Here is a 26191-nt window from a genome sequence, read left to right as displayed (position 1 = left end):
TGCCAGTTCTAGCTTTTGTATCTCACATTTCCAGTGATCACACCTCCCTATGGTAATTTCAGATATTTTCCATTTCCAACTTCTTCCTCCTCCCCATCTCCACCGCTTATTACTCACTAGCGTCTTTACTCGTACGGCATCACCACTACCTGATCCCACACTTACCCTTCCGTCTTTCCATCCTGCCCCTTTCTCTGCTTCTTGAAACTTATTTCATCTCCAGCTTTTCCCACTGAAAGGTCTTCAACCTGAAATGCCAACTGTCTAGAGTCCTTCCCCACAGATGACCTGACCTCCTGAGCATTTCCAGCATTGTCTGTTTTTATTTTGGACTACCAGTATCTGCAAGCTTTGCATCCTGTTGCCCTTTGGTTCGATTCCTAAAGGGATTGGACAGGCTAGATGCAGGAAGATTGTTCCCGATGTTGGGGAAGTCCAGAATGAGGGGTCACAGTTTGAGGATAAAGGGGAAGCCTTTTAGGACCGAGATGAGGAAAAACTTCTTCACACAGAGAGTGGTGAATCTGTGGAATTCTCTGCCACAGGAAACAGTCGAGGCCAGTTCATTGGCTATATTTAAGAGGGAGTTAGATATGGCCCTTGTGGCTAAAGGGATCGGGGGTATGGAGGGAAGGCTGGTACAGGGTTCTGAGTTGGATGATCAGCCATGATCATACTGAATGGCGGTGCAGCCTCGAAGGGCCGAATGGCCTACTCCTGCACCTATGTTTCTATGATTCCAGCCACAGTGGTGCCCTGTAATTGGTAGAGGCTGATTTTGGTGCTTTCAAGGGCAAGCAGAAACTTAGTGGGCCTTGAGGCCCTTTCTTGCATTTCCATGACAACCTGGGCTTATGCTGCACCTTGTATTTTGCAGGAGCTGGTTCTGCTGCTGTTACAGCACAGTGCCGACACTGGAGTTATCAATGGGGATGGTGAGACGGCCAGAGGTGTGACCCAGGATGCAGACATCCGATGCATGTTGGAAGGTAGGAAGATCTGGCATCATTTGCCCTGCTCCTCAGCAGATGAGATGACCCACAGCTTCGGCAAAATCCCAGACAACATGCAGACATGGACTGATCGGTGGCAACCAACACTGGTGCCACAAAAGTGCTAAGCAGTGACCATCTTGTCCAAATACATAACTCTAAGAGTGGCTGCTCCGGTTGATAGGGCGGCAAAGAAGGTGTATTGCATTCGCTTCTGGCTGCCCCATTACAGGGAAGATGTGGAGGCTTTAGAGAGGGTGCAGAAGAAGTTAATTGGGTCATTGTCTGGATTAGAGATCATGTGATATAAAGAGAGGCTGGACAAACTTGGACTGCTTTATCTGGAGTGGTGGAGACTGAGGGGAGACCTGATAAAGGTTTATAAGATCATAAGAGGCATAGACAGCTGGCACCTTTTTCCCAGTGTTGAAATATCTAATTCCAGGGCAAAAGCATTTGAGGTGAGGGGTTTAAGTTCAAAGGAGAAGTGTGGGCAAATTTGTTCCACGGAGAGTTGGTTGGAGATGCTTGGAATGCGGGCGGTGGAGACAGGCCTGATAGTTGTTCAAGAGGCTCTTCAATACAAACGTAAATAAGCTGGGATTGGAAGGTTATTGAAATAATGTAGGCCCTTCAACCACCATTAATCTGAACTTGATCCTATGACCTACAGACTCACTTTCAAGGACTCATTACAACTCGTTCTCAGTATTTATGTATTTTTTTTAAAACTTCAAAAGACACGAGTGGGAGGGCAGTTTGGAGATTCTGCATGCCACAGTTCCCTTGGAAACATTGTATTGTGCATAATTAGTCCCTTAAGCAGAGCAGCCATTGTGTGACTGAGCCAGGGTTAGAGTGAAGAGTTTAGACTTTGGTTCATAGGGGCTTCGGTAAGGACAAGTGAAGGCTATGGGTAGATCTTTTCGGTTAATTTTTCTTTCTTTCTTTCTTTCTTTACTGAAAATGTAGAGCAATGGGGATGCCAGGCAATACAGTTGAGTGCTTCTCTTGCAGGACGTGGGAAGCAGTGTCCTTAACAACTACACCTGCAAGAAGCACATCCAGCTGTAGCTTCTTTCAGACAGTGAGCTGCAACTGGATGCACTGGGGATCATTTGGGAGGCTGAGGAGTTGATCAACGGGACGTACAGGGAGGTGGTTACATCCAAGGTGCAGGACACAGGTGACTGTCAGGAGGGGGAAAGGGATAGGAAGTCAGTGCAGAGTACCCCTGTCACCATTCTCCTTGACAACAGGAATACCACTTCAGATACTGTTTGGGGGGGTGGGGGGCTGAGGTTGACTTTGTAGAGGAAAGCCACAGTGGTCAGGTCTCTGGCACTGAGTCTGTCTCTGTGGCTCAGAAAGGAAAGGAAGGGGTGAGAAGAGACAAGCTGTAGTGATAGGGTTAGGGTTAGGACCAGACAGGAGGCTCTGTAGACTAGAATGAGATTCCAGGTGGTACATTGCCTCCCACATGCCAGGGTGAAGGACATCTTGAGTCAAGTCCACAGCATCCTTAAGTGGGACGGTGAAGAGCCAGAGGCTGTGGTCCATGTTGGTACCAAATGCATGGGTAGGAAGGGTGATGAGGTCCTGCAAAGTGAGTTCAGGGAGTTAAGTGCTAAGTTAAAGGATGGGACCTCAGGATTACTACCTATTGAAATAGGAAGATCACACATAGCTAAGGAGATGGTGCTGGAGGGAGAGCTTTAGATGTTTGAATCATTGGGCTCTCTTCCAGAGAAAGTGGGACCTGTACAGAAGCGATGGTCTGCACCTGAACTGGAGGGGATCTAATATCCTTGCAAGAATATTTACGTGCTGCATGGGTGGGGGAGTGGTTGTTTGAGCTGGAGTTGCAAGGGGATGGGAGCCAGGCCAGGTAGTGGAGGGGTTGTGGGGAAAGGCAGGAATGGAAAGATTGGGCATGGTGGGACTACTGGTCGGTGTTGTATATACTACATTGCAAGGAGTTTTGTAGGAAAGGCAGATGAGTTTAGGGCATGAATCAGCACATGGAATTAGGACATTAGTGAGCCTTGGTTGCAGGAGGGGCAGGATTGTCAGCTCAATGTTCCAGAGTTCTGTTGTTTTCGACGTGATAGAGTGGGAGGGGCTAAAGTGGGAGAGGTAGCATTATTATCAGGGAAAATGGCATGGCAGTACTCAGATAAGCCACACTGGAGAGCTCGCCTACTGGGGCCATATGGATGGTACTGAGGAATAAGAAAGGGATGACGATGTTCAGGGGATATTATTGACTACCCAACATTCTCCAGGATTTAGAGGAGCAAATTTTTAGAGAGATCACAGATTTTTGCAAGAAATCTAAGGTTGTGATAGTAGGTGATTTTAACTTTCCAGATATTGACTGAGACTCCCATATTGTAAAAAAAGGTTGCATGGGATAGAGTTTGTCAAATGTGTTCAGGAAAGTTTTCTTAGTATATAGTGTTCCCAACGAGAGAGAGAGCGATACCCGATCTCCTATTGGGGAATGAGCCAGGGCAGGTGACAGAATTTTGTGAAGGGAAAAACTTTGTATCTAGTGATCATAATACTATTAGTTTCAAGGTAATCATGAAAACGGATAGGTCTGGTCCTCAGGTTGAGATTCTAAGTTGGAGAAAGGCCAATTTTGATGGTATCAGAAAGGATTTGGCAACTGTAAAAATAAAACAAGATAAAGAAAACAGAATAGATCATTCGCTGTAAATTAGGACAGGTTGTTTTCTGGCAAAGGTGTATTTGGTAAGTGGGAGGCCTTCAAAAGTAATATTTTGAGAGGATAGAGTTTGTATGCTGCTGTTCAGATAAAAGGCAAGGATATCAAATTATAGGGAACATTGGTCTTTAAGAGATATTGAGGCCCAGGTTAAGAAAAAGAAGGAGGTGCATAACAGGTATAGGCAGGAAAGCGCAAATGAGGTATTTGAGGAAAAATGCAAGAGAACACTTATGAGGGAAATCGGAAGGGCTAAAAGAAGGCATGAGGTTGCTCTGGCAGCCAAGGTGAAGGAGAATCCCAGGGGCTTCTGCACATACCGTGCTGTGCGAAAATCTTAGACTCACATATATAGCTAATGAGAAAAGAGTTTTGCACAGTACCATAGTAATTTTATTATTCCTTTGTACTGTTGCCACAAAACAAAAACAAATTTCATGACATATGTGAGTGATAAACTTGATTCTGATGTGGTCTCTGTTGTAGACTGAGTCTGGGAAGGGGAATCATGGTTGGGAAAAGTGGAAGGGAGAGAGGACGAGGCGGGAAGCAGCTGAGAGACATTCTGTAATGATCAACAAACCAATTGTTTGGAATTATATGACCTGTCTGGTGTCTCAGGGCTGGGTGTGTCTGCACCCGTACCACCCTCAGCCCTGGCACTCCTTCTCTGCCACCTTCCCCCTTCCCAACATCCTTTGCTTCTGCCAGGTTTACAAACTCACTGTCCTCTCCACATTGACAAATACAGTAATGTGCAGAAGTCCAAGGCACCCTAGTTATGTATATATACATTTCTAAGATCCTTACACAGTGTTGTACATTAAGGGCAAGGAATATCGATGGATGTAAGTGGTCCTCTGGAAGATCAGAGAGGTCATTTATGCATGGAGCCTAAAGAGTTGGGGGAGATGGAGGTGCCAGGAGAGGGTCATCATGAAGGATCCCACCACACTGCTCATGGACTGCATGTCCCATTCTCAGCAAAGAGAAGTCTGTGCAGCCTCTGCACCAGGACCACCAGACTCAAAAACAGTTACTTTGCCCAAGCAGTAAGGCTAATCAACACCTCCACCCACTAACTCCACCACTACATTATTATTTCCTGTCGGTCACCTGATGTATTGTCTGGCGTCACTTTATGGACAGACAATCAATCGATGTATATAAGCTATCTTAGGTATTTATACTTCATATGTTTTTTTAATTGCTATTGTGTTCTTTATCTTTTATGTTGTGTGCTGTGTTGGATCTGGAGTAACAATTATGTTGTCCTTTACATTTGTGTACAAGATACTACATTAAATGAGTTTGAATCTTAAAATCAGGGTGGATAAATCCCCAGGGCCTGACAAGGTGTTCACTTGCAACTTGTGGGAGGTTAGTGCAGAAATTGCCTGGGTCCTAGCAGAGATATTTAAAATGTCCTTGGGTATGTGTGAGGTGCTGGAGGAATGGAGGATAGCTAATGTTGTTCTGTTGTTGAAGGAAGGATCTAAGAATAAGCCAGAAAATTATAGGCCAGTGAGCCTGGCATCAGCAGTGGGAAAGTTTCTGGAAGGTATTCTAAGAGACTGGATATATAAGTACAGTAAATTGGGCCATTGGTTAATTGGGACAGCTACTTCTTTGGGACAATTCTTGAAGAACAAAAACTAGAGAAAATAACTAGTATTCCCTTTGTTTATTTGAGACACTGCGACTTAATTGGGGCAGGAGACTGTTACCAAACAGTTTCTAACTAGTGACAGGTGTGTGCACTTGTGTGGCCGTTAGCCACTACGTGTTGCTCAGAGCAAACTGTTTTCAAATATTATCCATTACTTGTACTCGTGTTCAAAAGCAGTGGTTTTTGTCATTGATAGTTGGTGAGAAATAAGCAGTGAGACAATTTAGAATCGTTTTGCTCACTGCAGTTTCAAGCATTCCAGCTTGGAGATGCCAGAAATGGCCTGGAGTGAAAATGAAGCGATTTCCCCACTTTAACAAGTTAGGATCTATGAAGAATTTAAAGGTATTGACAATCATCTTGAATGTTACAATGAAAATGAAAAGTTGGAGGATACAATTAGCAACAGCATTGTATGAAGGCAGTCTATTATCTGCACTCGGTATCTGCGCTGATTTTGTTCATTTATAGTCAATCAAAATAACGCTGCAGTTTATGGGGATGAATTCCTCCATCGATAACTATTGGGAACTAATACAGAGCTTCATGGTACTGTGATCGTACTGATAGTGTTCTAACTTGTTAAATACATGCAATAATTTGTTACTCAGTTAAATGGTGGTCTGTCTTTTTTTTTAATCCTTTTTAACTATTTTCATGAAACTTCAACTAGTTGGGGCAGCCGCTTAATTGGGCCAAACTCTACTTGTCCCGATATGCCCTATTAATTGGAATCGATTGTATTTGGATAGCCAGATTGTTTAGGGATAATCAACATGACTTTGTGTGTGGTAGGTCATCTATAACTAATCCTACAGAGTTTTTCGAGGAAGTTACCAAGAAAGTTGATGAAGCCAAGATGGTGGAAGTTATCTACAAGGCCTTTAGTGAGGCCTTTGACAAAGTCCTGCATGGGAAGTTTGTCAAGAATGTTCTGTAATTTGGTTTTCAAGATGAGGCAGTAAATTGGATTAGACATTGGCTTCACGGGAGAAGCCAGAGAGTGGTAGTAGATGTACAAACAAGAGAAAGTCTGCAGATGCTGGAAATCCAAACAACACACACAAAATACTGGAGGAACTCAGCAGGCCAGGCAGCATCTATGGAAAAGAGTAAACAGCCGATCTTTCAGTCTGAGACCCCAATCCTTTTGGGGTTCGTTCGGAGCTGGGGATTCTTCACTCTCACTCTTTCTTCTTCTCTGATGGCGTAACTACCAACAGTGGACTCCCAACAAAAGGAACTACGCAACAACTGCGGTTTCCCCTTATATACCAGTTGGAACGTGACATCACATCACCCCACTATCACAAGACAATTACATCATTCCAAGGGTATGAGACCATTGCATCATTTCAATAGCATAAGACAATTACCTCATATTCACGAGATACTCACGAGACAGGTAACAAACGCAATAAAAGCTTGCAGTGGGATCTGGACCAGCTGGAGAAAATGGGCTGAAAAATGACATGGAACTTAATGCAGACAAGTATGAGATGTTGCACTTTTGGAGTACCACCCAGGGTAGGTCTGACATGGTGAGCGGTCAGAGTGTGTGGTAGAACAAAGAGATTTGGGAATACTAATCCATGATTTCTCACAAGTGGAGTCAAAGGTAGATAGGACTGCAAGAAAGCTTTTGGCACATTGGCCTTCATAAATCAGTGTATTGAGTACAGGAGTTGGAATATTATGTTGAAATTGTATAAAACATTGGTGAGGCCTGATTTTGAGCATTGTGTGCAGTTTTGGTCACCTACCTTCAGGAAAGCTGTAAATAAGATTGAAAGAGTGCGGAGAAAGTTCGTGAGGGTGTTGGTGGGAATTGAGGTCCTGGGTTGAAGGGAAAGGTTGAGTAGCTCAGGACTTTATTCTCTAGAATGTAGAAGATCAGGGGGAGAGTTGATGGAGGTATAGAAAATCATGAGAAGTATAGATTGGGTAAACGCAAGCAGGCTTTTTTCACCAAGGTTGGATGAGGTCATTGGGTAAGGGTGAAATGTGGGGTAATTTTAACACTTAAGGAAATTTGTACAGGTACATGGATGGGAGGGGTATGGTCCGGGTGCAGGTGGATTGGACTAGGTAGATTAATGGTTTGGCATGGACTTGATGGGCTGATGGGCCTGTCTCTGTGCTGTATGATTATAACTCTTTGATGGAGTAGTGTCTAATGGCGATGTAAGTGCACCGGATTGAGGCTAGTTAGAAGATGTTTGGCAAGTCTCCTCTCCCGATTAAGCAGTGTAGTGTCCCAAATAAACAAAGGAGTTAAGAGTTGTTCCAAATAAGCGGCTGCCCAATTATCTGAAGGCCCATTTAACTGGAATCCACTGTACATGGAACCAGCTGCCAAAGAAAGGTTAGTTAAATCTAATTAACAGGTATGCCAATAGGTACATAGATGACGAGGGTTCCCCTCTCATGCAATGTTCTGTCACTGTCATGGGGTCTAAGTCTTGTAGCTCCCCGACACCACCATGGGAGCACCTTCACCAGGAGAACTACAGCGGGTCAAAAAGGCATCTTCCCCCGCCCCCCAACCTTCTCAAGGGAAAGTAAATGTGACCTGTAAATGAAAAAAGAGATTAATATGTTTCAGGAGAGATGGTGGAGACACTGTTAGTGTGAGTTGTAACCTTGGTGTGATGTGGGACGTTCTTGCGTGACCACGTTGCCTGAGAATTCTTTTGTTTGCCTCAAACAGCCGCTGAAGTGACACAGCAGAGGAAGCTGGAAGAGCTGCTACTGATGGCGACGCGGGAGGGTGATGCCGCGGGAATAACTGCACTGGTGAGAACCAAAGATGCATGGAGCAGCAGGGGGTGCAGGAAACAATGCACAATGCTATTGCTGAGACTGGAGGACTTGACTTATCAGGAGCAACTGGATAGACTGGGATGGGTATCTTGGTTGGCATTGACTGGTTGGGCTGAAAGAGCTATTTCCATGTGAATTACTCCATGATCCTAAGAGGCTGGCGTTTTCCCTGGCATGTCGGAGGCTGAGGAATGAACTTGTAAAATCATGAAGGGCATAGATAGTGAGGATGGTTGCATTCTCTATCCTGGGGTAAGAGAGTCTGAAACTTGAAGGCGTAGATTTAAGGTGAGAGGGGAAAGATGTGAAGGGGATCTAAGGGGTAGGTTTTCCCAAATAAATAGTGGTGAGTACATGGAACAAGCTGCTGGAGGAAGCGGTAGAGGGGGTACAATTATAACATTTAAAAGGTTTGGACAAGGAAAATTTAAGATGGATGTCGGCCAAGTGCGGGCAAATGGACGAGCTCAGGTAGACTCCTTGGTTGGCATGGAACAGTGGGACTGAGGGGCTTGTTTCTGAGCTGTAAGACTCTTCTCACATTGAATTATCCAGACAAGAACTTGAATCACCAAGGCTAAAGCTCGTGGTGTTAAATGGGTGCTCAGGATGGGCTGAAGGTCCTGTTTCTGTGTTGAGTGCACTGCTGGTGGACGGTTTGATTTAGATTCAGCTCTGGCCTGACAAAATCTATAAAGATTAAAGATTAGCTTTACCTGTTATATGTGTATTGAAACACACAGTGTTTCAAAGACCAGCACAGTCCAAGGGTGGGGTGGGGGGTGGGGTGGTTTGCAGGTGTTACCACACTTCCGTGGCCAACACAGCATGCCTGCAGCTCACTAACCCTAACCGTACATCGTTGGAATGTGGGAGCAATCCAGAGCACCTGGAGTAAACCCTCACAGACACGGGGATAAAGTACAAACTCTTTACAGACACTAGCAAGAGTTAAAGCTGGGTTGTTGGTGCTGTAATATCATTCCACGAGCAGCTATGCACCCGTGCCCCTGGGCTCCCAGCAGCTTCTATGGAACCGTGGAACCTGAGTGGTTCGTGGGGAACCTGGACGCAGGAGCCTGAAGGACCCACATTCAGCAACAGCTTCTTCCCCTCCGCTATCAGATTTCTGAGCCGTCCATGAACACCTCTTCATTATTCCTGTTGTTTGCACTGTTATTTATTGTGTAATTTATAGTAACTTTATGTCTTTGCACTGTACTTCTGCCGCAAGACACCATTCACATCATTCAAGACAGTGATGCAAAACCGGATTCTGATTCTGAATCAGTAATAATGACCCAGCTCCTGCCGAGGAGATTCATTGAAATGTTTTTCTGTTTAGCTGAACAGGCCCAACCCCCCAGCCGTCAACTGCACGGACAGGCTGGGTAACACACCGTTACACTGTGCAGCTTATCGGGGACAGAAGCAGTGTACCATCAGACTCCTCAAGTGTGGAGCGGACGCCAGCATCAAGAACAATAACAGTGAGTAGCTCCTGCCATTACTGCCAGGGAGTTATGGAGTCCTTGCACAGAGTTGTCTGCAGTTCTGGGCACCCCATTACATCAATGAAGGACGGAGGATGTGAGCTATGAGGAGAGGTTGGATAAACCACTCTGTGATAGTGGACTCATAGGCTGACAGGGCAGTAAAAGAGTCTTTACTTTTACAGGGCATTAAAAGACTTGCTCGTCTTTGTTAGCCGAAGCATTGAGTTGGGGAGTCAGGAACTTATCTTCCAGACAGAGCAGGATTTGCTGTACGAGGAGGCGTTGAGTAGGCTGTGTTCGAATTCTGTAGCATTTAGAAGAGTGAAGGGGGGATCTCAGTAAAAGGAGGGATTGTCGCTGGAGTCTCTGGGTGGAAGTTAGGAACAGGAAGGGGTCAATAAATCTACTGGGTGTTTTTTTATAGACCACCCAATGGTAACAGGGACATCGAGGAGCAGATAGGGAGACAGATTCTGGAAAGGTGTAAGAATAACAGGGTTGTCATGGTGGGAGATTTTAATTTCCCAAATATTGATTGGCATGTCCCTAGAGCAAGGGGTTTAGATGGGGTGGAATTTGTTAGGTGTGTTCAGGAAGGTTTCTTGACACAATATGTAGATAAGCCGACAAGAGGAGAGGCAGTACTTGATCTGGTATTGCGAAATGAACCTGGTCAGGTATCAGGTCTCTCAGTGGGAGAGCATTTTGGAGATAGTGATCACTTTGGTGATCACAATTCTATCTCCTTTACCATAGCATTGGAGAGGGATAGGAACAACAAGCTAGGAAAGTATTTAATTGGAATAAGGGGAAATATGAGGCTATCAGGCAGGAACTTGGAAGCATAAATTGGGAACAGATGTTCTCATGGAAATGTATGGAAGAAATGTGGCAAATGTTCAGGGGATATTTGCGTGGGATTCTGCATAGGTACGTTCCAAAGAGACAGGGAAAGGATGGTGGTATACAAAGGTGGTTATAAATCTAGTCAGGAAGAAAAGAAAAGCTTACAAAAGGTTCAAGAAACTAGGTAACGATAGAGATCTAGAAGATTATAAGGCTAGCAGGAAGGACCTTAAGAATGAAATTAGGAAAGCCAGAAGGAGCTATGAGAAGGCCTTGGCGAGCAGGATTAAGGAAAACCCCAAGGCATTCTACAAGTATGTGAAGAGCAAGAGGATAAGACGTGAAAGAATAGGACCAATCAAGTGTGACAGTGGAAAAGTGTGTATGGAACTGGAGGAGATAGCGGAGGTACTTAATGAGTACTTTGCTTCAGTATTCACTGCGGAAAAGGATCTTGGCGATTGTGGGGATGACTTGCAGCGGACAGAAAAGCTCGAACATGTAGATATTAAGAAAGAAGATGTGCTGGAGCTTTTGGAAAATATCAAGTTGAAGAAGTCACCGGGACCAGAGGAGATGTACCCCAGGCTACTGTGGGAGGTGAGGGAGGAGATTGCTGAGCCTCTGGCGATAATCTTTGCATCATCAGTGGAGACAGGAGAAGTTCTGGAAGATTGGAGGGTTGCAAATGTTCTTCCCTTATTCAAGAAAGGGAGTAGAGATAGCCCAGGAAATTATAGAACAGTGAGTCTTACTTCATGGTTGGTAAGTCGATGGAGAAGATCCTGAGAGGCAGGAATTATGAACATTTGGAGAGGCATAAAACGGTCAGGAATAGTCAGCATAGCTTTGTCAAGGGCAGGTCGTGCCTTATGAGCCTAATTGAATTTTTTGAGGATGTGACAAAATACATTGATGAAGATTGAGCAGTAGATGTAATGTATATAGATTTCAGCAAGGCATTTGATCAGGTACCCCATGCAAGGCTTATTGAGAAAGTAAGGAGGCATTGGATCCAAGGGGACAATGCTTTGTGGATCCAGAATTGGCTTGTCCACAGAAGGCAAAGAGTGGTTGTAAACGGGTCATATTCTGCATGGAGGTCGGTCACCAGTGGTGTGCCTCAGGGATCTGTTCTGAGACCCCAACTCTTCGTGATTTTTATAAATGACCTGGATGAGGAAGTGAAGGGATGGGTTCGTAAATTTTCTGATGACACAAAGGTTGGGGGTGTTGTGGATAGTGTGGAGTGCTGTCAGAGGTTACAGTGGGACATTGATAGGATGCAAAAGTGGGCTGAGAAGTGGCAGATGGAGTTCAACCCAGATAAGTGTGAAGTGGTTCATTTTGGTCTGGACACTGACTTGGTCACCTTCAGGACATAGACTTTGTTGTTTGTAAGCCATTCCTGTGTAGCTTTGGCTTTAGGCTTGGGGTCATTGTCTTGCTGGAAAACAAATCTTCTCCCAAGTTGCAGCTCTTTTGCAGACTGTATCAGGTTTTTCTCCAGGATTTCCCTGTATTTTGCTGCATTCAATTTACTCTCCACTTCACCTGTGAAGCATCCCCACAGCATGATTGCAGCCACCGTTACGCTTCACAGTAGGGATGATGTGTTTTTCATGATATGTGATGTTTGGCTTATACCAAACATAGTATTTAGTTTGATGGCCAAAAAGCTCAATTTTGGTTTCATCAGACCATAGAACCTTCTTCCTGCTGACCCCAGAGTCTCCCACATGACTTCTGGTAGACTCTAGTCAAGATTTGATGTGAGTTTTTTTCAACAGTAGCTTTCTCTTTGCCACTGACCCATAAAGCTGCAACTGGTGAAGCAGCTGGGCAACAGTTGTTGTATGCACAGTCTCTCCCATCTCAGCCACTGAAGCTTGTAACCCCTCCAGAGCTGTCATAGGTCTCTTGGTGGCCTCCCTCACTAGTCTCCTTGCACAGTCACTCGGCTTTTGAGGATGGCCTGCTCTTGGCAGATTTATAGCTGTGCCATATTCTTGATGATTGACTTAATTGTACTCCAAGGGATATTCAGTGATCTGGAAATTTACTTGTATCAGTCTCCTAACTTATGCTTTTCAATGACCTTTACATGGAGTTGCTTGGAGTGTTCTTCTGTCTTCATGGTGTAGATTTTGTCAGGATACTGACTCAGCAGCAGATGGATCATCCAGATATAGGTGTATTTTTACTACAATCATATGACACATTAATTGCACACAGGTGATCTCCATTTAACTAATTATGTGGCTTAAAACCAATTGGCTGCACCAGTGATGATTTGGTGTGTCATATTAAAGGGGGTGAATTGTGCAATCAATTATCTTGTGTTTTATATTTATAACTTATTTAGATCACTTTGTGGAGATCTGCTTTCACTGACACAAAATGGTCCTTTCTGTTGATCAGTGTCAAAAAAAAAGTCAAATTAAATCCACTGTGATTCAATGTTGTAAAACAATAAAACATGAGAACTTCCAAGGGGCATGAATACTTTTTATAGGCACTGTATATAGATAGGAAAAATTCAGAGGGATATGGGCCAAACGTGGGCAAGTGGGACGAGCTGAGATGGGCATTTCCATTGGCTGGGACTATTAGGGCCAAAGGGCCTGTTTTCCTGTTGTATGTCTCTGATCCCTCCTGTTTTTCAACTCATTCCCTTAATGGATTGATAATCGCAGACCCTTTTAACCTCCCTTGAATTTTCTTTCACAGATCAATTACCTTATGACCTGGCTTGTGGCACGGAGATCAGACAAATACTCGGTGGCAAATCATACAAGGTTTGTCTGTCCAGTCCTTGGGGGCTATACGTCTTCCTTTAAACAGAGTCTGTGGGGGTTAATGCTGTGTTTGTCCATAGCTTCCTGCAGAAGATCTCACTTGGAGATACCAGATCATTGCAGACACTAGTTCTCAGCGCGGCAGTGAACTCGTGGGATCAGAGGTAGAGTACTGTGATGTTGGCAATAAGAAGCCTGTTTCTGAATGGATAAAGATTTAGCTTCAAGTGTTAAAATAATGGAATTCTATAAAGCTGTGAGAATATATACAACTATAGATAGTGTAGATTGTTAGTCTTTTTATCGGGGTGGAAGTGACAAATATTACAGTGCATAGTTTTAATGTGAGGAGGAGAAAGCTTGAGGGAGATTTACAAGGCAGCTTTTTTTCATGCAGCCATTGGAGGTGCTCGGAACGGGCTGGCTGGGGGAGCAGTTATGTTAGTGAAGTTTAAAAGGCATTTAGGCAGACACATGGACAGGCAGGAAATGAGGGTACATAGACTATATGCAGCAGGCAGGCTGATTTTAAAATGGCATGGTTTGAAGTACATTCAAGGTAAATTTATCTTCAAAATACAGGTATGTCACCATGTACAACCCTGAGATACATTTTCTTGCAGACATATTCAATAAATCCATAATAGAATAATCATAATAGAATCAATGAAAGACCAAACCAACTTGGGCATTCGGCCAGTGTGTAAAAGACAACAAACTGCAAATGCAAAAAGAAAGAAATAATAGTAATAAATAAATAAGCAATAAATATTGAGAACATGAGGTAGTTTTTGAAAGTGAGTCCATAGGTAGTGGGAACACTTCAGAGATGGGCCAAGTGAAGTGATGGTTGAGGGCCAATAACTGTTCCTGATCCTGGTGATGAGGTCCTGAAGCTCCTTTACCACCTTCCCAGTGGCAGCAGCGAGAAGCGATCATGTCCTGGGTGGTGGGGGTCCCTGTTGATGGATGTTGCTTTCCTGAGACTGCTTTGTGCAGATGTGCTTAGTGGTGGAGAGGGTGTTAACTGCCATGGACTGGGCCATATCCACTACTTTTTGTTGGATTTTCTGCTCAAGGACATTGGAGATTCCAGACAAGGCTGCAATGTAGCCGGTCAATATACTCTCCACGACACATCCATCAAAGTTTGCCAGAGTTTTAGATGTCATGCTGAGTATTTGCAAACTCCTAAGGGAGTAGAGGTGCTGCCTTGCTTCCTTTGACAGGTCCTCTGAAATAATAACACTTAAGAATTTAAAGTTACTGACCCTCTCCACCTCTGATCCTCCAGTGGGGACTGGCTCGTTGACCTCTGGTTCCTCCTCCTGAAGTCAATAATCATCTCCTTGGCCTTGCTGACATTGAGTAAGAAGTCATTGTTATGGCCAGATTTTCCATCTCACTAAAATATGCTGATTTGTCACCACCTTTGATTCAGCCTTCAACAGTGGTGTCATCAGCAAACTTGTATATGGTATTGGAGCTTTGCTTAGCCACACAGTCATAAGTGTAAACGGAGTAGAACAGGGGGCTTGGCACACAGCCTTGTAGTGCACCTGTGCTGATTGAGATCATGGAGGAGGTGTTTTTGCCAAACTGAACTGTCTGGGATCTGCAAGTGAGGAAATCGAGGATTCAATTGCACAAGGAGGTTTTGAGGCCAAGATCTTGAAGCATATTGATTAGTTTTGAGGGGATGATGGTATTGATTGCTGAACTATAGTCGATAAAGAGCATCCTGATGTATGCGTCTTTGCTGTCCAGATGTCCCAGAGTTGAGTGAAGAGCAAATGAGATGACATCTGCTGTGGACTCGTTGCTCATGTAGGCAAATTGGAGTGGACCCAAGTTGCTTCTCAGGCAGGAGTTAATATGTTTCATTACTAACCTCTCCAAACACTTCATCACTGTGGTTGTAAGTGTGACTGAACAATAGTCAATGAGGCAGGATGCCCCATTCTGGTATAATTGAGGCCAGCTTGAAGCGAAAGGTTAAAGATCCCAGTGAACACTCCAGCCAGTTGATTAGCACAGGTCTTTAGTACTTGGCCAGGTACCCTGTCCGGGTGGCATGTTTCTCGTGAGTTCACCCTCCTGAAGGCTGCTCACACATCGGCTAAATTGACTGACATCACAGGATCATTGGGGGCTATGGCAGTTCTCGATGGTTCCTCCTTGTTTTGATGGTCCAAGTGAGCATAGAAGTGATTGAGCTCATCTGGAAACAGCGTTATGATGTCACTTGATTTAACTTTATAAAGTTAGGTGATAGTATTCAACCCTGCAACAGCTGTCAAGCATCCTTGGTTGATTCATGTTTAGTCTGGAATTGGCACTTCACCGGTGAGTTGGCTCTCCGGTGATTTACCTGCACAACTTGTAACTTTTTTTGGTCATCAGACTTTGAATGCTTCTGATGTGGCCCTCAGCAGATTGCAGATCTCATGGTTGGCACAGCTTTTATGGGGAAAGGGGAAAGGGCCTGTTGCTGTGTTGCACTGTTCTGTGTTTTAACATCTGATCATTAAAGCTGTGAATTACCAACACTGTTTCCAAATGGGTACAAATTCTGGGACTTATTTGTTTAAATTGTTATGACGTGCGCAGGGCAAATGTTGCAACTAATATCAACTGTTTCTCCTCTTTAGGGAATGCATAAAATGGTGCAGAGATTTGAAGGACCACTTTTTAAGGTAATTCTCTTCATGTACATGCGTGAGAGCCGATTAATGTGACATACACATACAGAGAATCCAAGCGTAGAAAGAAACCATTCAGCCCACCATAGAGTCATTGAGTCGTAGAGAAGTACGGCGCAGAAACAGCCCATCTAGTCCATGATGAAAAACTATTTAACCTGCCTACTCCCAATGACCTGCATGGGGATCATAACCCTCCTTTATCCATGTACCTATCCAAACTTCTTTTAAATGTTGAAATTCTATAGACTCAGTATTCATCTCCTGAATAAATACAGTTGCAAAGAATGCATTTAAGATCTCCCCCATCTGTTTTGGCTCCACACATGGAGTGCCATTCTGATCTTCCAGAGAACCTATTTTATCCCTGGCAATCCTTTTGCTCTTAACATGTCTGTTGAATCCATTAGGATTCTCCTTCACCATGTCTGCTAGAGCAACTTCATGCCTTCTTTTATCCTCCAGATTTCTTTCTTAAGTGTCCTGTTGCATTTCTTACACTCCATAAGCACCTCATTTGTTCCTACTTGTCTGTACTACTATGCACCTCCTTTTTCCTCTTAACCTGGGCCTCAATATCTTGTGAAAACTGAAGTTCCTTACACTTGTTATCTTTACGTTTTAATCTGACAGGCACATGCAAGCTTTGGACTCTCAAAATTTCATTTTTGAAGGACTGCTACTTTCCAAGTACACCTTTGCCAGAAAACAGCCTGTCCCAATCCACACTTGCCAGATCATTTCTGATACCATCAAAATTGGCCTTTCTCCAATTTAAAATCTCAACCTGCAGACCAGACCTATCTCTTTGCATATTTACTTTGAAACTAATGGCATTGTGGTCACTGGATGCAAAGTGTTCCCCTACACAAACTTCAGTCTGGTGTCCTGACTCATTCCCTAATAGCAGATCCAGTATTGCACGCTCTCTCATTGGGACTTCTGTATACTTTCCTGAGCATATTTGACAAACTCTATCCCATCTAATCCTTTTACAGTATGGGAGTCCCAGTCAATAAGTGAAAAGTTAAAATCACCTATTGTTACAACGTTCTGTTTCTTGCAACAGTCTGTGATCTCTTTACAACTTTGTACTTCTGTACCCCAAGGATTGTTGTGTGGTCTGTAATATAGCCTCATTAATGTGGTCAAACCTTTATTTCTCAGTTTCATCCGTAACGCCTCACCAGTCACAGACGGAACGCTACCATGACATTTTCCTTGACTGGTGATGTCAGCACTCTTCCTTTAATCCCTCCCACTCTGTCAGGATAAAACAACGGAACCCTGAAATATTGAGCTGCCTGCCCGCCCTGCCCCTCCTGCAACCAAATCTCACTTATGGCTCCAAAGTCATAATTTCAGGTGTTGATCCATGCCCTGAGCTCATCCACCTTTCCTACCATACCTCTTGCACTGACATATATGCAGCTCAGGTCTCGAGTCGTGCTGTGCTCAACCTTTTGATTCCTGACTTTGGAGTCTTACCAACATCTGTCTCCCCAACCACTCCACTATCTGTTCTGGCACTCTGGTTCCCATCCCCCTACAGCTCTAGTTTAAACCCCAGCATGCAGCATTAACAATCTTTCCCACTAGAAATTTAATCCTCATCAATTTCAGGAGCAAACCATCCCTTCTGTACAGGGCCCACCTTCCATAAGACAATAAGACAGGAGTAGGGTTAAGCCATTTGGCCCATCGGTTTGCTCTGCCATTCAATCATGGCTGATCCTTTTCTTCCCCCTCCTCAACCCCACTCCCTGGCCTTCTCCCCGTAACCTTTCATGTCGTGTCCAATCAAGAACTATCAAGCTCTGCCTTAAATATACCCAATGACCTGGCCTACCACTACTGCCTGTGGTTTATAAATTCCACAAATTCACAATCCTCTGGCTAAAGAAATTTCTCCTCATCTCTGTTTTAAATGGACATCCCTGTGTCTTGAGGCTATGTCCTCTTGTCCTAGACCCACCCACCATGGGAAACATCCTTTCCGCATCTACTCTGTCTAGGCCTTTCAACATTCGAAAGGTTTCAATGAGAACCCGCCCCCCCCATCCTTTTAAATTCCAGCGAGTACAAACCCAGAACCATCAAACGGTCCTCATATGATAACCCTTTCATTCCCGGAATCATCCTTGTGAACCTCCTCTGAACCCTCTCCAATGCCAACACATCTTTTCTTAGATGAGGAGCCCAAAACTGTTCACAATACTCAAGGTGAGGCCTTACTAGTGCCTTATAAAGCCTCAGCAGCACATCCCTGCTCTTGTACTCTAGACCTCTTGAAATGAATGCTCACCACTGATTCAACCTGCAAGTTAACCTTTTGGGTGTTCTGCACAAGGACTCCCAAGTCCCTTTGCATCTCAGAGTTTTGGATTTTCTCCCCATTTAGAAAATAGTCTGCACATTTATTTCTACTACGAAAGTGCATGACCATGCATTTTCCAACATTGTATTTCATTTGCCACTTCCTTGTCTATTCTCCTAATCTGTCTAAGTTCTTCTGCAGCCTACCTGTTTTCACAACACTACCTGCCCCTCCACCAATCTTCGTATCATCTGCAAAGTTGGCAACAAAACTACCTATTCCATCATCTAAACCATTGATATACAGCATAAAAAGAAGTGGTTCCAACACAGATGCTTGCAGAACACCACTCGTCACTGGCAGCCAACCAGAAGAATACCCTTTTATTCCTGCTCACTGTCTCCTGCCAATCAGCCAATGCTCTAACCATGCCAGTAACTTTCCTGTAATACCATGGACTCTTAAGTTGGTAAGCAGCCTCCTGTGTGGCACCTTGTCAAAGTCTTTCTGAAAGTCCAAATATACAACATCCATTTATCTATCCTACTTTCAGTCTCCTCAAAGAATTCCAACAGGTTCGTTAGACAACATTTTCCCGTAAGGAAACCATGCTGACTTTGTCTTGTCTTGTCCGGTGTCACCGAATACTCCATAACTTCATCCTTAACAATTGACTCCAACATCTTCCCAACTATTGACTTCAGGCTAACTGGTCTATAAATTCCTTCCTGCTGCCTTCCTCCTTTCTTAAAGAGTGAAGTGATATTTGCAATTTTCCAGTCCTCTGGCACCATGCCAGAGTCTAATGATTTTCGAAAGATCATTATTAATGCCTCCACAATCTCCAGTACTACCTCTTTCAGAACCCTAGGGTGCAGTTCCTCTGGTCCTGGTGACTGATGCACACTCAGGTCTTTCATCTTTTTGAGCACCTTCTCCCTTGTAATAGTAACTGCACTCACCTAACTTCCCTCACACCTTTCAACATCTGGCACATTGCTAGAGTCTTCCACAGGGAAGACTGATGCAAAATATACATTTAGTTCATCTGCCATCTCCTTGCCTCTCATTATTTCTTCTCCGGCATCATTTTCTAGTGGCCCTATGTCCATTCTCATCTCTCTTATTTTTTACATACCTGAAAAAGCTTTTACTATCCACTTTGATATTGTTTGCCAGCTTGCTTTCATATTTAATCTTTTCCCTCCTAATGATTCTTTTAGTTGCTGTCTGTTGGTTTATGAAAGCTTCCCAATCCTCTGGCTTCCCACTAATTTTTGCTTTGTTGTATGCCGTCTCCTTTGCTTTGATATTAGCTTTGACTTCCCTTGTCAGCCATGGTTGTACTGTTTTGCCATTTGAGTATTTCTTTGTTTTTGGAGTACATCTATCCTGCACCTTCCTCATTTTTACCAGAAACTCACACCATTGCTGCTCTGCTGTCATCTCTGCCAGCAACTCCTTCCAATTTACTTTGGCCAGCTCCTCTGTCATACTACTGTAATTTCCTTTACTCCGTTGAGGTAATGCTACGTTAAACTTTACTTTCTCTCTATCAGATTTCAAGTTGAATTCAATCATATTGTGATCACCACCTCCTAAGGGTTCTCTTACCTTAATCTCCCTAATCACCTCTGGTTCATTACATAACACCCAATCCAGTACAGCTGATCCTCTGGTAGACTCGACGACAAAACTGCTCTAAGAAGCCATCTTGTAGGCATTCAACAAACTCAATTCCCTGGCAGAGAGACCAATGATCCAAGAATCTTATGCCCTCCCTCCTACACCAACTCCTTAGCCATGTATTAAACTGGCCTCACTAGCATGTGGCACAGGTAACAATCCTGAGATCACAACCCTGGAGGTCCTGCCATTTAACTTAGCATGTAACTCTCTGAACACCCTCTGCAGAACTTCATCACTCATCGTACCCATGTCATAGGTCACCTACCTGGACCATGACCTCTGGCTGTTCACCCTCCCACTTAAGAATGCTGAGGGCTCCATCCAGCATGTCCCAGGCCCTGGCATCCGGGAGGCAGAATACTATCCGGGAATCTCATTCTTGCCCACAAAACCTCCTGTCTGTTCCCCTAACTAATGAATCCCCTATCACCACAAAGTGCCTCTTCCCTCCCCCTTTCCTTTTGGGTCCCAGAGCCAGACTGAACGTCAGAGACCTGACTGCAATGACTTTCCTCTGTTAGGGCTTCCCTCCCCCCTAACAGTATCCAAAGTGATATACCTGTTGTTCAGAGGAATGGCCACGGGGTACTCTGTACTGGCTGTTTAACCCCTTTACCCTTCTTGACTGTCACCCACTTTCCTGTGTCCTGAACCTTGGGTATAACTACCTCTCTATATTGTCCTATCTGTCACTCTGTCAGCCTCTCGAATGATCAGGAGTTCATCCAGTTCCAGTTCCAGCTCCAACCCCTTAACTCAGACTGTTAGAAGCTGCAACTATATTTACCTCTTGCAGTTTAGTCGTCAGGGCCTCGGGAGGTCTCCCTGCCTTCCCAAGTCTTGCAAGAGGAGCATACCACTATCCTGCCTGGCATCTCTACGGCCCAGTTAAACAGGTTATAAAGAAGGGAAGGAAAAATAAAGCAACACACACAAAATGCCAGAGCAACTCAGCAGGTCAGACAGCATCTGTGGAAAAGAGTGAACAGTCAGTTTCAGGCTGAGAACCTTCATCAGGACTGGAGAAAAAAGATGAGATCTTAACCTGGAGCTTTTCTTTCCTTTGCTTTTTTTGACTGAAATCTGTCTTCGCTGAAATCCCTAAGAGCTAAAGCCTCAAGATCACCTCTGTGACCCTGTCCACTCAGACAATGACTGCTGTGGGGCTGTCACTGCACTTGCCCCACCTTCTTTTAACTTGCTCTTGCTCATCAGTCCCAAACACGGACTGGTCAAAGCCCTATTACACCGTGTGGATGCCAACTGATGTACTCACCTATATCAATCCTATTCTCAAAGTCAAGTTGCATAAGTGCACTTACATGTGCAATCAGAAACTTACTTGCAACAGTATCACAGGTAGGCAGCATCAGATAAGCAGTATTCACAAGATTAATATAAATTAAACATTGTTTATGTAATGTTTACAAAAAAACAATTATCAAAGGTGGTCTTAGTGTTGCAAACTGAAGTGATTAGGGTTGTAGTGTTTATTTCAAGGACTGAATGTTTGAAAGGAAGCAGTTGTTCTTGAACCTGATGATGTAGGGCTTCTGTAGCTTATGCCTGATAGCAGTTGTCTGAAGATGGCATGGCCTGGGTGGTGGGGATCTTTGGATGTGCTAATGTGATAGAGTGACCTATATGAATGGCATGCAAGACAATTTTTTTCACTGTACTGTAATGTCGTGGTTAACATTTCTACTGTGTTGGCGCGTGGCCAAGTGGTTAAGGCGTTCGTCTAGTGATCTGGAGGTTATTAGTTTGAGCCTTGGCTGAGGCAGCGTGTTGTGTCCTTGAGCAAGGCACTTAATCACACATTGCTCTGCAATGACACCGGTGCCAAGCTGTATGGGTCCTAGTGCCCTTCCCTTGGACAACATTGGTGTCGTGGAGAGAGGAGACTTGCAGCATGGGCAACTGCTGGTCTTCCATACAACCTTGCCCATCCTGGAAACCTTCCAAATCCATGGAATAAATCCATGGTCTCACGAGACTAATGGATGCCTATAAAAACATTTCTGCTGCTGTGCTGTAGGTCTTTCATTTTAGCAGTTCTGCAACAGCAGTGTGTCCTGCAGGTAGAATGTTTTGGTTTCGGCTAGAGATAAGAAGCCCTGCTGAACAACTTAGGAATGTTGTGTCAGCCAAACAGGATGGTGGAATCAGGAGAAAGTTCTGGAGAGAGCGGGATGGAGAGAGTGTTTGGTGATGGACAGTGTGGTTCGTGGGTTTTCTTTTGGCGGAAGCTGCGGAGGGGAGGGGGGAAAATGCCTGAGAATGCCATGGGAAGCCGTGCCCCTGTTGCACGGAGAGCTTTGTGCAGCTGAACTGCTCCGAGGAGGAAGGGCCAATACTCCCACGAGAGAGAGAGAGAGAGAGCCCATTTGTTTGAGATGGATTTCGAGTGAAGTTCAGAATGTGGTGTGTGCTCTCACTCAGACCAAGGGTCCAGCACCTGAGTAAAGACAACTCCAGGATGAGCTCCAACTTTATGCACACATTAGACTGGTTTAACTTAAATGGCCCTTTTATTATTTTTCTTTTCTCTTTCCTAATAACTGTTTGATAAAGCTGATACTTTGTAATTTTATGTGGTGTACGATCTGTTATTTCTTGTCGACTGATAATTGTGTATGGGCAGTAGTTACACAGCATTCACTCAAATCGAGGTTCATTTAATTGGAACATCACAATGTTCCTGTTTGGTTGAACCCCAAATCATACTGACCCTAAACATATATTGTTTGTGAAAGGTGGCCGTACCTCTGAGTTACGTAGCTGTTAGCAGAGTCGGATAACAAGTCGAGTTTGCATTTGAGCCCAGTCGGGGTGTGGGGGGGAAGGCTACAGCACTTTGGTACATGTGACAATGATGAGTCAGTTTACCAATTTTATTTAACAACCAATATACAGCAAGAGTCCCAGCACCAATCCCCAACCCCCGCGATACACAACTGGTCATGATTGGCTCCCTATCACAAAGATAACTCTCCATCATCACCCACTATGTTATTACCAAGGTAATCTTGGATACAATTTACCAACTTGCGCTTGATCCCATGGGTCCAACCATTTGGCCCAGCAGGACAGCAAGGGACATGTTAAACTCAAAGAAACATCAGCCTGATCTCCAGATTTAAGATGTGATGAGCTTTAAAAGGGGTCTGAGGGACTGATGTTTTCACACAGTGGGTGGTCCATATATGGAATGAGCTGCCAGGGAAAGTGATGGAGTCGTCAACATTAACAAAATTTAAAATACATTTGAATAACAATGTGGATAGGAAGGGTTTAGAGGGGTATGATCCAAGTGTAGTCAAATGATTATGAAATGGGACTCGCTTAGGTGGGCACTCTGGTTTTCATGGATGAGTTGGGCTGAAAGGCTGTTTCTGTGCTGTATGTTGCTAAATGCACTTAGTATTAAAAGAAAAATCACCATAACCTCACCTTAATGACAATAACCACAAAACCTACTGGAGTGTTGTATGATTATCAATATCCTTGAGGGGAAGAAATCTCTTCTTATCCCGCCTGGTGACTACTAACTCACCAAGGTCTTTGATTCTCAACTGCTTCCTCATTATGGGGGAAATTGAGGAGAAACAAAAACTGCTGGCACTGTCAGTAGCCTTCACATCCTGTGATTGTCTCAGCAAGATAATTACAGTAGGAGATCCAACGTGGAGGGTGGTGAAGAATCGAGCAGTCTGATGGGCCGGGAGTTGTGTATTAACCAGACTGGGTGAGAGAGGCAGACTTCCTTTCCTGATAAAGGTTTGGGATCCGGATGGGGTTATGGATGCAATACAAACATTTCACAATATCCGTCACTGAGACAGCTGTCTTATTGGAGACGTGTGTAATATCCTGAATTTACATAGCTGTGGTGGGACTCGGACATGCCCATCTGGATGATGAGGCAATGCTCCTGGATGTTGGTCCATTAATGTCCCACAGCTTTTGCGAATGGTGTTGATGCCTGGCTTTGACTGATCTGGTCCGTCTGTGTATGTTGATCTGATGCTCCTGAATTTTCCAGCGTTCCAGGTTCTTCGGATGGAACTTGTTCTGGGTCGTCTTGGAACATGGAGTGTTGAGCTGGTTTCACAGCCAGTAAGTGTGAGCAGAATATTTTGGTGTGGTCTGTTAATTATGTTGTCTTGTCAATGGATCAGAATCTTTAACTGTGTTCTTCCTGTGTATTTAAGGTCAGAAGCAAAGACTGACTTGTACCGGCTTGGCTGCAAGAACCTGACACAGGCTGTTTGTATGGTAAGGCTCATTATTTCAGTAGAGATGGAGAGGGAGGATTTCTCATAGAAGTCAAACGTATGAGTAAAATCACAACAGGCTGCAGGGAAAATAGGGGAGACAGTAAAGGGATGGTCTGTGATAGGGCAGAGGGTAGGAAAGTGGAGTGATGGGGTAATGGTGGAGGGTGAGAGAGGCTGATGAACAGAAAGATAAAATGTTAGTCTAGTGGAGAGGTGAATTGAAGATCAAACTTGGTTTACCATCCAACCAATGCAAAACCATCGGACATCAGGAGAAAAGACCTGATGTGTTGCACGAACATCATAGTTAGTCAGGAGCACACATGCAGTAAAACCAATCATGTCGTCCTGACCCAGATCAGGTGGGGACGAGAACAGGTGGAGCCTAGTTTTGGTGGGGGGTGGGGGCGAAGGTTGTAGATGTTAAAGGTGATGGGGTCAGATGTGGTGGGGCGGATGGTGATGTCCTAGAGATGGGGCATATGGTGAGGAGTTTGTGGAAGAGGGTTGCTTTAGGTGAGGCAGTCAACAAAAGGTTATTAAAAGTAACGGGTGATCTTGATCAACTGAGTAAGTGGGTCAAGGAATGACAAATGGAGTTTAGTTCAGATAAGTACGAGGTGTCCCGTTTTAGAAAGTCAAATCAGGGTAGGACATCCACAGTGAATAGCAGGGCCTGTAGTGCATTACACAACAGATGGTCCTCTGAACGGGGAGTTACAGATTAACAGGGTGATGGCAAAGGCTTTTGGCACAATGGCCTCAAACGGTCAAGGCAGTGAGCAGGAAATTTGGAATGTTAGGTTACAGATGTGCAAGATGTTGGTGAGGCCGCACTTGGGAGTATTCAGTTTTAGTCACCCTACTACAGGAAAGATGTTATTAAACTGGAAAGAGTGCAGAAAATATTTACATGGATGTCACCAGGTCTTGAACTGAAAGTAATGATAGGGAAAGCTTGGACAGGCTAAGACTATATCCTTGGAACAGAAGATTGAGAAAATGATCTTGTATAAAATCACGAGGAACATAGGTAGGGGTAATGTATACAGCCTTTTGTTTCCCAGGAATAGAGAGCTGAAGGGCGTTGGTTTACAGTAAGGGGAGAGATTTAATAGGAACTTGAGTGGCAATTTGTTACAGTGAGGGTGGTGTGTTTTTTGAATGAGCTGCTAGGGATAGTGGTTGAGGCAAAGATAGCTTGACAGGTACGAGGATGGGAAAGGTTCAGAGGTCATGAGCCAGACATTGGCAAATGGGATTGTCTGGATACTGCATCTTAGTTGGCATGGTCCATCTGGGCCAAAGTACTTGTTTCTGTGCTGTATGACTATGTTGGCAGAGAGGGATTGTTGGTTCGATGAACAGCATAGTGGGGAATCTTCTGTCTGACACAGTTTCTCTTCTGACTTGTACTTGAGTCAACTGGACAGGGAAATTAATGTTGATTTCATATGCTACTGCGTTTCTCATTCCCAATGTATTTTGACCCCAAAGGTTAAAGGGACAGAGCAGAGAGTCTTTTCAGTCAAGTTCTTTGATGACAGCGTTCACATCTTCAAAACAAATCTGAAGAGCTCACCATCTCTTACAAGCCAAGTGAGTAACGTTCGTACCACAGGGTTCTGGCTTGCTTACTGCATAGAACGCATGCAGCCATTGAAGTAACTTAAAGTTCTGGGACACCTGTGATCATATTAATGTGTTGTGAACAGGGAACACCGTGCTATCAGAGGACCCCTGTCAAAGACAGAGTCAAGTTGTTGCCACATGCACAAGTACACAGGTGCAGTGAAAAACTTGAGTACAGCAGCATCACAGGCCCATGGCATCATATGAGTAGCATTC

The 26191-nt window shown here is 44.3% G+C and overlaps 1 protein-coding gene across 4 annotated transcripts in view; it reads left to right on the top strand.

Annotated features, from left to right (window-relative positions):
* Positions 1-26191, top strand: part of LOC140197511 (oxysterol-binding protein-related protein 1-like) — a 344662-nt gene that overhangs the window by 28492 nt on the left and 289979 nt on the right. For all 4 annotated transcript variants that reach the window (XM_072257540.1, XM_072257558.1, XM_072257530.1 and 1 more), the window contains exons 6-13: positions 878-989; positions 8103-8188; positions 9561-9705; positions 13288-13355; positions 16007-16051; positions 24109-24182; positions 24278-24341; positions 25841-25942. In XM_072257540.1, coding sequence (XP_072113641.1) covers positions 878-989; positions 8103-8188; positions 9561-9705; positions 13288-13355; positions 16007-16051; positions 24109-24182; positions 24278-24341; positions 25841-25942 — 696 coding nt within the window. The remainder of the gene's footprint in view (positions 1-877; positions 990-8102; positions 8189-9560; positions 9706-13287; positions 13356-16006; positions 16052-24108; positions 24183-24277; positions 24342-25840; positions 25943-26191) is intronic.

Source organism: Mobula birostris, chromosome 1 (genome assembly GCF_030028105.1).
Source record: "Mobula birostris isolate sMobBir1 chromosome 1, sMobBir1.hap1, whole genome shotgun sequence".
NCBI lineage: Eukaryota > Metazoa > Chordata > Chondrichthyes > Myliobatiformes > Myliobatidae > Mobula > Mobula birostris.
Note: the sequence above shows the minus strand (reverse complement) of the source record. Positions and strands in the feature narration are given on the sequence as shown.